General features: G+C 44.4%; 1 protein-coding gene across 1 annotated transcript; it reads left to right on the top strand.

The window, feature by feature from the left end:
- Positions 1–831: 831 nt before the first annotated feature.
- On the top strand, positions 832–12,012 carry LOC137874484 (zinc finger protein 827-like). The gene is made up of 9 exons (XM_068713176.1): positions 832–1,150; positions 2,654–3,090; positions 3,412–3,636; positions 4,456–5,172; positions 5,593–5,653; positions 5,744–5,814; positions 7,574–7,628; positions 7,791–7,979; positions 8,615–12,012. The coding sequence occupies exons 2-9, from the start codon at positions 2,865–2,867 to the stop codon at positions 9,303–9,305; spliced, it is 2,235 nt and encodes a 744-aa protein (XP_068569277.1). The 5' UTR covers positions 832–1,150; positions 2,654–2,864; the 3' UTR covers positions 9,306–12,012.
- Positions 12,013–12,099: the final 87 nt, after the last annotated feature.

Genomic DNA, 12,099 nt, shown 5'->3' with positions numbered 1-12,099 from the left:
TTCTACTGTCTCTACTGGTGTCTACTGTCTGTCTTCTAGTTTCTACTCTATGTCTACTGGTGTCTACTGTATGTCTGCTGGTTTCCACTGTCTTTACTGGTGTCTACTGTATGTCTATTGGTTTCTACTGTCTCTACTGGTGTCTACTGTTTGTCTACTGGTTTCTACTGTCTGGCTATTGGTTTCTACTGTCTCTACTGGTATCTACTGTCAGTCTACTGGTTTCTACTGTCTGTCTACTGGTTTCTACTGTCTCTACTGGTGTCTACTGGTTTCTACTGTCTCTACTGGTTTCTACTGGTGTCTATTGTATGTCTGCTGGTTTCTACTGTCTCTACTGGTGTATACTGTATGTCTACTGTCTGTCTACTGGTTTCTACTGTCTGTCTACTGGTTTTTACTGTCTCTACTGGTGTCTACTGTCTGTCTACTGGTTTCTACCGTCTGTCTACTGGTTTCTACTGTCTGTCTACTGGTTTCTACCGTCTGTCTACTGGTTCCTACTGGTGTCTACTGTATGTCTACTGGTTTCTACTGTCTTTCTACTGTATGTCTACTGGTGTCTACTGTCTTTCTACTGGTTTCTACTGTATGTCTACTGGTTTATACTGTCTTTCTACTGGTGTCTACTGATCGTTCATTACATGTACTGTTAAACCTGAGTGTGTATCTGTACTCGTGTATCTGTATCACAAGTCTGTGTGTGTGCGGGCTTTCTGGTTCGCGAGCATGGGCGCGTGCGCACGGGTTCACGCATGTCCTGCCCTTGTGCTATGATCCGGCGCGTGGACACAGACACACTACTGCATCTCTCTCTCTTTCACACACACACACACACACACACACACACACACACACACACACACACACACACACACACAGAAAGAGAAAGAGAGAGAGGAGGCGGAAACCTCCATCTGCCCTGTGCTCGGTGACCGACCCGTCATCCTCGGGCTCGGGGAAAAAGAAACGGATCATCTCCTCAAACCGTGAAGAAAGCGAGTGTGATAATGTGACAAGAGAAGAAGAAGAAGAAGACGAAGAAGGAGAAGAAGGAGTGAATTCACCATGGAAGAGATCTATAATAGTCTATATATAGGCTATGCCCCGGACTGCACCACCACCACCACCACCTGCCCTCCCGGTACCGGTAAGTCACGGAGGAAAAAGATGAGAGATTTGTCAGTCTCGTGCTAGCAACGGCCGGTTATCGATGCTAGCTGACCCGTGAAAATGACTTTTGAGGTCTTATGAGGTCGGGTTACCGTTCAGCCATGTTGCAGGAGAGCGCGAGAGAGAGAGAGAGCGCGAGGGAGGGGGGTAACGGCTGGGCTCGTGACACCTGCCCTCGTTCCCGGTAACTGAAAAAAAAAAAAAAAAAAAAATTCGTCCACATTTTTTTTTCTTCTTCTACTAAATAATCGGTAATAATCGGTGCGCGTGACAGCCCACACCGGGAGATGACTTTGTGACTCGGTGTTCGGGGTGGTCTTGAGGTGCCGTTCAGCCATGTTGGAGAGATGTAACTGTAGCTAACGGCTCCGGGGCTCCGGGGGGCTTTGACACCGACCGACCGACACCGAGGGGGTGTTTTGGAGAAACTGGTGCCCGGTCATTTTCGCTCCCCTGTGGCGCATGCGCATGCGGATGCGGTGGCGGCGGCAGCCCCGTACCGTGTCGCCTAGAGACAGGAGGCTGAACGAAACGGGGTCGACGAGGGTAACGGTTACCGGGGCGATGAACAGGCTGCCGGTTACGTTAATTTAATACACATTATGTCATTTAAAGGTAAAGCTTATTTTATTTACATTTTTTAAAGTTAATTAAACAAATATTCAGATTTTCTGATGAACAATGTATATTTTATGTTTAAAATTATATTATTTTATATATTATTGTATTCCTTTTGACCACTTTACTTTTTTTTTTAAATATCAATTTTATTGTTTTATTATTTGATATTTTATTGTCCCAATCTAGCAGTACTAGACTAAATCATTAAATCTATATTTTATTTTATTTTAATTTTTATATTCAATAAAAACAAGCTGCCTAAAATAGAATGGGATTTATTTATCTATTTTTTAAATTATATTTTTAATATTCACACACATTTATTATGTGCATAAATACAAATATTATATTAAATAATTTAATTATATATTTTATTTCTTTGGAGGTGATTGTTTTCACATTTAAATTATACACATATATAAATATATTATTATATTATAATATATTAAATATATATAATATACACATATTCATACTGAAGATGGCCCAAAAAAATATTGTTTCAATATTAAATCTAAAACTTTATTTATCAAGGAGCAAGAAGTGATGCATGGCGGCAGGTTATTGCTGGTTATTGATCATAATAACTGCTGGTTATTGCTGGTTATTGCTGGTTATTGATCATAACTGATGATTGTTGGTTGGCGGGAAGGTCGACTCAGCAGGGGTCCGTTTCCATGGCGATAACGGGGATGATTTATCCCCTTATTATCGGGTCTTATCCATCCAATAATTTATTCATTCACAGATTCACTTTGTTCATATTCCTTTTCTTCTTCTCCTCCCTTTATCTCTCCCTCCTCCTCCTCCTCTCCCCTCCTTCACCTCCTCTCTCTCTCTCCATCTTTCTCTCTTTCAGGTCAATGAGAGGCAGCGACTGTAAATCCTCCCTCGTTCTCTCTCTCCTCTCCTCTATCATGCGCTCTTCACTTCCATATGTTAAAAAACACAGTCGTCTTATTTTAGCAGCACTGCCTTCGTCCTCCTCCTCTTCCTTCTCTCTTGCCCTCCTCTCTTCTGAGTTTTGACTCCCTCTCTTTTGACACACACACACACACACACACTGGAAAATGAAGCGTGGGTCGAGTGTGTTGCAGCCTCCCTCTGATGCAGCCAAACGACACACACACCCCGCAAACGCACAGCACTCACAGACACACACAGCCGGGGATGACGCTCGCTCGCTGAGCGAGACGCCGGACGCCGCTGGTTCGAGTCCTTTCCCAGCAGCCACCTCTCTCTTCAGCCCGGATGTCGGCACCAAGATGGCGTCCGACCTCCTCATTAGGCTGTCAGGTAACACACACACACACACACACACACATGTAAACAAATATATGTAGTACTACAGTACTGTATCTGATGTTTAAACTGTAATTTAAACATGAATAAAACCTTAAATCCTTGATGGTAATATGGCTAAATGTGGACAGCTGTGTTCTCTTACTTCCTGGTTTGGGTTCCTCATGGTTCCTATTGTCCACATACTGTTGGCCATGTAGTGTGAAAGCTATTCTCTCTTGGTGAGTTGAGTGCAATCATCAGGCTGTAATGTGAACTCTGCTGTAATTCTATTTACAGTCAACGCCCTTCTTCCATCCCTCTCTGTCTCTTCAGAGGCGACCCAGAAGGCCCAGATGCATCCCGGGAGGCTGGCGGAGGCGGAGCCTCAGAGGCGCGAGGCCCTGCCGGTGGTGCGTGGCGGGCAGCAGGACGAGCCGGGCCTCGCCCTCTCTCCGGACGGCCCCGGGGCCAGTCCTGAGCCGCCGTCGCTCTCACACACACCCGACGGCAACGCTGCCACCGACACGCTGGCCTCAGACCTGCTGAGGAAACTGGCAGGTACAACTGTGTGTGTGTGTGTGTGTGTGTGTGTGTGTCTATCTATCCATCCATCCATCCATCCATTCTTCCTTCCTTCCATCCTTCCAACCTTCCATCCAACCAACCAACCATCCAACCATCCATCCAACCAATCGTCTAACCATCCATCCAACCAATCGTCTAACCATCCATCCAACCAATCGTCCAACCAACCATCCAACCAACCTTCCATCCAACCAACATCCAACCATCCATCCAACCAACCTTCCATCCAACCAATCGTCCAACCAACCATCCAACCAATCGTCCAACCAACCATCCAACCAACCTTCCATCCAACCAACCATCCAACCATCCAACCATCCATCCAACCAACCTTCCATCCAACCAATCGTCCAACCAACCATCCAACCAATCGTCCAACCAACCATCCAACCAACCTTCCATCCAACCAACCATCCAACCAACCAACCTTCCATCCAACCAACCAACCACCCAACCAACCAACCTTCCACCCACCCAACCAACCAACCTTCCACCCAACCAACCATCCAACCAACCAACCTTCCATCCAACCAACCAACCTTCCATCCAACCAACCTTCCACCCACCCACCCAACCAACCAACCAACCAACCTTCCACCCACCCAACCAACCAACCTTCCACCCACCCAACCAACTAACATTCCATCCAACTAACCAACCTTCCACCCACCCATCCATCCATCCATCCATCCATCCACCCATCCATCCATCCATCCACCCACAGGAAGTTTGTATACACCATGTTTACTGACAGCTGAATAAGCACACTGACAGATTTCCCGTCAATCACAGAGCGTCAGGAAGTGAGCAGCCATGTGGTGAGGGTCAAAGAAGAAGAAGAGCCAATGGAAGTCGACTCAATGGTTGCCTCTGACCTCGTCCAGGATCGACCAATCCCAAAAGAGATACCCTCACATTCCCTGAAGATGGCGAGCCACCACGTCTTCAGCATTAAAACAGAAGACCAGGGTCTCTGTGGCAAAAAGGCGGCGGAGCAGCTGCACCCTGGAGCCAAGATGGCGGACCAGCGTCTCCACGGCCTTAAGATAGAAGACACGTTTTACACCGGAGACTGCCAGCCTGGATCAAAGACGGCACACACCAGCACGTTACAGTTCAGGGTGAAAATGGAGGATCGCGGCGTCCCTGGGACCAAGATGGCGGACCAGCTTCTCTCCGGAGCCAAGATGGAGGACCAGCTCCTCTTTAAAGCCAAAATTGCAGAGCGGCCTTTCTCCGCCGCCAAGATGAGCAACAAGTTCCTCTCTGGAGTCAAGACGGAGGACCAGTTTGCCTCAGGAGCCAAGATGGAGAACCGGCTTCTTCCCGGGGCCGTGGCGGCGGACCGCGTTTTCTCAGGAGCGAAGGCGGAGGAGCAGCTCTTCTTCGGGGCCAAGATGGAGGACCAGTTCTCCCCCGGAGCCAAGATGGCCGACCAGTGCCTCAGAGCCGTGCTGTGGCAGGACATGTCGGTGAACCTGGCGTCCACGCTGCTGCACCAGCTCTCAGGTAGAAACACGCCATATATATATAAATATATATATATATATATATATATATATATATATATATATATATATATATATATATACGTATATACATATATATATATATACGTATATATATATATTTATATATATATATATATATATATATATATATATATACGTATATATATATATATATATATGTATATATATATATATGTATATATATATACGTATATATATATATATATATATATATATATATATATACGTATATACATATATATATATATATACGTATATATATATATACGTATATATATATATATATATACATATATATATATACACGTATATATATATATTTATATGTGTATATATATATATCTCTCTATATACAATATTATATATATTTATTTAAACGTTCTCCTTCTTCCTGCAGAGAGAGTCAGTAAATCCAGCAGTCGGCCTGAGGAGAGGTTGACTCCGCCCACCAGGAGCAGGTGACGCTTCACTTCCTGTCGTCCATCGGTGATGTCACGGAGACTCTGACCTCTGACCTGCTGCTCACTTACTTGTTTCCTTTTCTACAGTCCTGTCCTGAAGGTGAAGGTGGATACACTCTGCTCCTCGCCTCTCTTGAGCTCCCAAGAACCTCCTCATGGTAACACACACACACACACACACACACACACACACACACACACACACTACACACACGCACACACTACACACACACACACACACACACACACACACTACACACACACTACACACACACACACGCACACACTACACACACACACACACACACACACACACACACACACTACACACACGCACACACGCACACACTACACACACACACGCACACACACACACACACACACACACTACACACACGCACACACACACACACACTACACACACACACGCACACACACACACACACACACACACACTACACACACGCACACACACACACACACTACACACACACACGCACACACACACACACACACACACACTACACACACGCACACACACACACACACACACACACACACACACACACACACTACACACACACACACACACTACACACACGCACACACGCACACACTACACACACACACGCACACACACACACACACACACACACACTACACACACACTACACACACACACACGCACACACTACACACACACACACACACACACACACACACACTACACACACGCACACACACACACACACACACACTACACACACGCACACACACACACACACACACACACACACACACTACACACACGCACACACACACACACACACACGCACACACACACACACACACACACACACACACACTACACACACGCACACACACACACACTACACACACACACGCACACACACACTACACACAACACACACACACACACACACACTACACACACGCACACACACACACACTACACACAACACACACACACACACACACACTACACACACACACAAACACACTACACACACACACACTACACACACACACACACACACACTCAGTGTAATATGCAATAATGAAGAATGACACTGTCAGACGCAGCGGAGGGATTAAAGGACACCAACTCTGAACTTCTGCTTTTACCTCACCTCGTCTCCCCTCCTTCCTCCTTCCTCCTCCCTCCTCCCCTCTCCCCTCTCTCCACCTCTACTCTCCTCTCCTTGTCTCCTCTCCTCTCCTCTCCTCTCTCTACTTCTCTTCTATCCATCCTCTCCTCCTTTTTACTTATTTCTTCTTTTCCTCTCCACCTCTCCTTCCCTCTGTTCTCTTATTTTCTTGTCTCCTCATCTCCTCTCCTCTTTCCTCTTCTTGTCTCCTCTCTCCTCTTCTTATCTCCTCTCTCCTCCTCCCCTATCTTCTACTTTTTTTCTTGTTTCTTCTTCTCTCCTCCTGTCCTCTCCTCTCTCTCCACCTCTACTCTCCTCTCTTTGTCTCCTCTCCTCTTCTCCTTTATCCTCATTTCTTCTTCTCTCCTCTTGTCCTCTCTTCCTCCCCTCTTTCCACCTCTACTCTCCTCTCCTCTGCTCTCCTCTCTCTCTCCTCTCCTTGTCTCCTCTCCCTCCTCTCCTCTTCTCCTCTCCTCTGCTGTGAGTAAGTGTCAGTTGGATGAGTCTCCTCCTTCCCGTCTTGAAGTCCTTGTCTCCTCCATGTTCCTCCTCTGAAGTGACTGAAAGCCCTTCAGTGTTCTTCATGTCATCATCGTCTCTCTTTCATGACTTCACTGTGTCTCTGTGTGTCATTCATGCTGTCACCACATTACCTGTGTGTTTATAATAGAGGAGCACTGAGGTGACCTGAGGAGTTAGACAGAAGTCCATCTCATGAGTCACAATGAACGTTCTTCTGTTCTCACAGAAACCAGAACCAGCCTCAGCAGAGATCAAACCACCGGTTGCTCTTATTTCTACAGGTAAGGAAACACACAGGTGTGTTGTGCTATACCTGTGAGGACCCTCCGTGACATACTGGACGTGTCCTCACGGAGCTAGCGGAACACTTTAATGCATGAGTTCTGATGGGTTGAGCGGCCGCGTCCGGTCTTCGTGCTAAGCTAAGCTAGCGTGCCCTGCAGGTGTCACGTGTGCGGCTTCGAGACGGACGGCCGCGGCCTCTTCCAGAGTCACATGACGGACCACCGCCAATGGGAGCGCGGCTCCTTCTCGCTGCACTGCTGCGTGTGCGACCACTCGACCAATCAGGAGGCAGAGATGAGGGCCCACGCCAACACGCACATACGGGGGAGCACTGATGGAGAGATGAGGTGTGTGTGTGTGTGTGTGTGTGTGTGTGTGAGAGTGTGTGTGTGTGTGTGTGTGAGAGTAAATAAGTTGTAAATAAGAGAACAAGTTGTAATATTTATGTACAGTGAATATTAAGTTGTAGTACTGTGAATACATGCTCATGATATTATTAAATCTTGAAATATTTACATTTTTACAACTTTTTTTTGGTGAATTTTTTGTCTAATGGCTTTATGCTATTTTTTCTGAAATTAGTTTTTTGCCTTTTTATCCAAAATATTACGATTTATTTCTGAAAATATATATGTTTTTTTCCCCATAAAATATTACCACTTTTATTCTGAAAATATACCACTTTTATTCTGAAAATATTACAATTTACTTGCAAATATTTGAGTTTTTTTCTTGAAATATTCCCAACTTTATTGCCACAATATATTACAACTTTAATACAGTATGTATGTGTGTGTGTGTGTGTGTGTGTGTGTGTATACATGAGTGTGTAGGTGTGTGTGTGCGTGTACATATGTGTATATATGTGCTTGTGTGTGTACATGTGTGTATATGTGTGTGTGTGTGTGTGTGTGTGTGTGTGTGTGTGTGTGTGTGTGTGTGTGTGTGAGCATCATTAACCCTAACCCCCCTCTACTCCCAGGTGCCCCGTCACCTCCTCCTCCTCCTCCAGCGTCGCCTCCCTGTCAGTTGCCGTGGTAACCCATCAGGAGGGGGGGGGCTCCTCCTCGGAGCACCGCTGCCGCATCTGCCAGAGGTCGTTTCCGGGGCAACAGGAGCTGCTGGTCCACTTCCAGGGCCATCGCCAGGGCAACCAGTACCGGTGCGACCGCTGCGGTCACCTGACCCGGACGGCCAACAAGCTGGTGGAGCACGTGCGCGTTCACACGGGAGAGCGCCCGTTCACCTGCGAGCTGTGTCCCTACAGCGCCAAGAGGAGGGACAGTCTGCGCCTCCACTGCAAGGTGAAGCACCCCGCAGACGTGCACACGCACACCTCCTACGTGCACGGAGACAATCAGCGCTCGCACACACACGTCCAGAGGCTGCACACGCCCACCAACGCGCATGCCGCCGCAGGCTCCGCCTCCTCCTCTTCCTCTTCCTCCTCACTTCCTGCTCTTCATCCCTCGCTCTCTGACCGGGCAGGATGGAGGGATTTGTCTCCTCTCCTTCCCATCACGACGCTCATCTCTCTGAAGCCTCGCTCTCCTTCCTCCGCCTCCTCCTCTCCTTCCTCCTCCTCTCCTTCCTCCTCCTCCTCCTCCTCCTCCTCGTCTTCCTCCACCAAACACTCCTTCCTCGGTTACCTTGGTCTGACAACTCCTTTGTAAATGCTTTTTTTCCTTTTTCTCCTCTCCTCATCTCCTCTGCCCTTCTCTCTCTCCTCTCCTCGCGTCTTCTTTCTTCTCTCCTCTTTTTCCTCTTCGTCTTCCTCCTCCCCCTCCTACTTTTCCTCTTCCCTTCTGTTCTCTCTTCACTTCTACTCTCCTCTCCTTGTCTCCTCTCCTCTTCTATCCATCCTCTCTTCTTTTTTTTTACCATGTTCCTTCTTCTTTTCTCTTCTGCTCTCTTCCTCCACTCCCCCCCCCCATCCTCTGGACTTCTGAAGCGCTGGATGTAAAGCTCTGTAGTGTCTCCTCCTCTCTGTCCGCTCAGCACCGATCACTCAGATAAGGAACGTTTTGAACTCTCTTTTTATCGTCATGCTCGTGATTTGATCTGCTGCCTGCCGTCATATAGACCTCTGCTCTATTTAACCTGTGACATATCTACTGCCTGTCTCTGTCTCGTCCTCCAGAAGCACCACAAACACTCTTCACCGCAGACTCAAAGGCTCCGTGGGGTTCGTCCTCTGGGGACTTTTTTAACTATATTTTGTTACATTTCATCTAAAGAGCTTCTTAAAACGGATGATTCTTACAGATAATGAAGCAGTTTATGTTGAGGAGGTTCAGACGCCATCAGGATGAAGAACGCCTCGTCTTCATCACCTTGTTTTAAGAGGTTTGTGACAAAAATCTACTTTTTTTTTTTTTTTAGAAAAGTCACAAAGTTAAATTTTATTCTGAAATTTAAGTACTTTTTTATTATTTTTTTAAATCAAAACTGCATCACAGAACTATTTAAATGATCAATTAAAATGTAAGAAAATAGTGAAGATGACGTCAGAATATTAATTTTATTATCTTAGAAGACTCAGAAAATAAGCAAATATTCACATTTGAGAAGCAGCAAACACTGAAGTTGTTGCTTATTAATGTTCTTCCTGTTGACTAATCGATAACGATCGCTTAAAATCAGTCCCTTGTTGAATTATTTAAAATCAACACGTGTTTATTGAGATGTTAATCAATCTTTTGTCTCTCTGAGGTTTGTTTTATTTTGAAGGTTTCTGGAGGACGTGATGATATTTCTAATATTTGTGTTGTGTATTGATGTATTTGTGTTTACACATAACAACAATGTCTTAATTTAAAGTTGCACTATATGTAGTTTAGCTGAGTCGGAGAAAAAAGAAAAGAAAAAGAGTCATTTTAGAATATTTAAGTCTTTTTTTTCGCCGGTTATTTTATCAAAAAACGACCTTCTGATCGTTAACCTGTGTCACAAATACACATTTTAATGAGGTTTATTTATTATATTACGCAGAATAATTTGTGTGCACAGTTTAGTAATTCATGCTCTGGATTTAATATATTATTAGTAATTTTTTTGCGTCCTTGTTGAGGACAGAAAACACCTTTTTGCACTTTGGCCACAAGAATAATTAAATTATTAACGTTTTATTAGTTTGTATGTTTGTTGTAGCTAAAAGCTCAAACATGTAAAAAACCTAAAAACATGCCACATATTGATAATCAACATAAAAGCATGGATTTATATAATCTACATGTTTAAATAAATCAAATAAAAGTGGGGAGTTTTTTGCTTTATTTTGAAGGGGCAGCTTTGCCTTCGACCTGTGGGATCTTAATATTATAACAATTAAAGTAATGACACATAGAAGACGTGATTCAAGATGGTTTGTGTTAAGAAAACACAAAGTATGAAGTAAATCTACATATTTTTCAAAATAAAAGTGTTTTAAAATCCCATGAATGCATCGTGTGTGGCGTGAAATCGAGAGCACAAATTATTAAACTGCACATTAATTACATTATTTTGTTTTTTAAACTGAAGCTCATCTGTGGCATGTAAAGTGTCTTTTTTCCCAGCATTAAATGTGCATCAAACGCCTCACAAGGCCGTTGCTGCCCCTCTCTGGTTCTCTCACGGTGATGTCACAGCGTACAGGAGTCCTCCGTGACATCACCAGTTGAAGACGTTGCTCTTTAAAAGATTTTTTTTTTTTTTTTTGGTGTGTGCTTCTACCTCTGCTGCACATTCAGTAGTAGAAGAAGACAGATGGTGTGTTTTTTACATTTTATTTACAGTTTTCAAAATGACACAAAACAACAACACAGCGAAAATAAGTCAGATTTTTAAATATTTTTCTGTATTTATTACTTGTATTGCTTGATTTTAACTGTGATATATATATATATGTATATATATATACATATATATATATAGTGATTTATTATTAGCAGCTTATTGTTAATTCTCCGATAGCTTCCTTTGCTAGCTTCCTTCGCTAGCTTCCTTCGCTAGCTAAGCTCACTGAAGTCTCACTTAAAAAGGGTGAATTCAAAGCGCCTTGTAAAACCAATTTGCACATGATAACAAATAAACGTTTGATAACATCGTTCTTATTGTGGTCTGAAATCAAACGCCTTTCAAACTAAAACTCCCACACACACACGGAGAGCAGCCGCGTTGTTTTATTTTGAAAATGTTTCTCCTAATCGACGGTGCTGAGAGCTGATTTCTGCCTGCTCGTTATTTACATCTTTTTAAAGTTTTATTTCCACACAAAGACGCATGAAATAAGAAATCATCTCTCTGCTCGACGGTCAGATCGCCTCACGTCTTACTTTCTACAGTGTATCCTGTTACTGTTTGCTGCTGCGATGATCAATAAAGTTTGATTCAATCTGAGTCACGCGTCTTTACTCGCGTTGTGTAAGATCACGTTAAAGGTGCCAAAGAAGAAATTACTCTTAACCTGCAGAGCTCTGACTCACT

The sequence above is a fragment of the Cebidichthys violaceus genome, unplaced genomic scaffold (assembly GCF_023349555.1).
Source record: "Cebidichthys violaceus isolate CVI_PGR_0920_01 unplaced genomic scaffold, fCebVio1.0.p SCAF_19, whole genome shotgun sequence".
NCBI classification, from domain to species: domain Eukaryota; kingdom Metazoa; phylum Chordata; class Actinopteri; order Perciformes; family Stichaeidae; genus Cebidichthys; species Cebidichthys violaceus.
The sequence above is the reverse complement of the archived record's forward strand: the minus strand, read 5'-3'. Positions and strand labels throughout refer to the sequence as shown.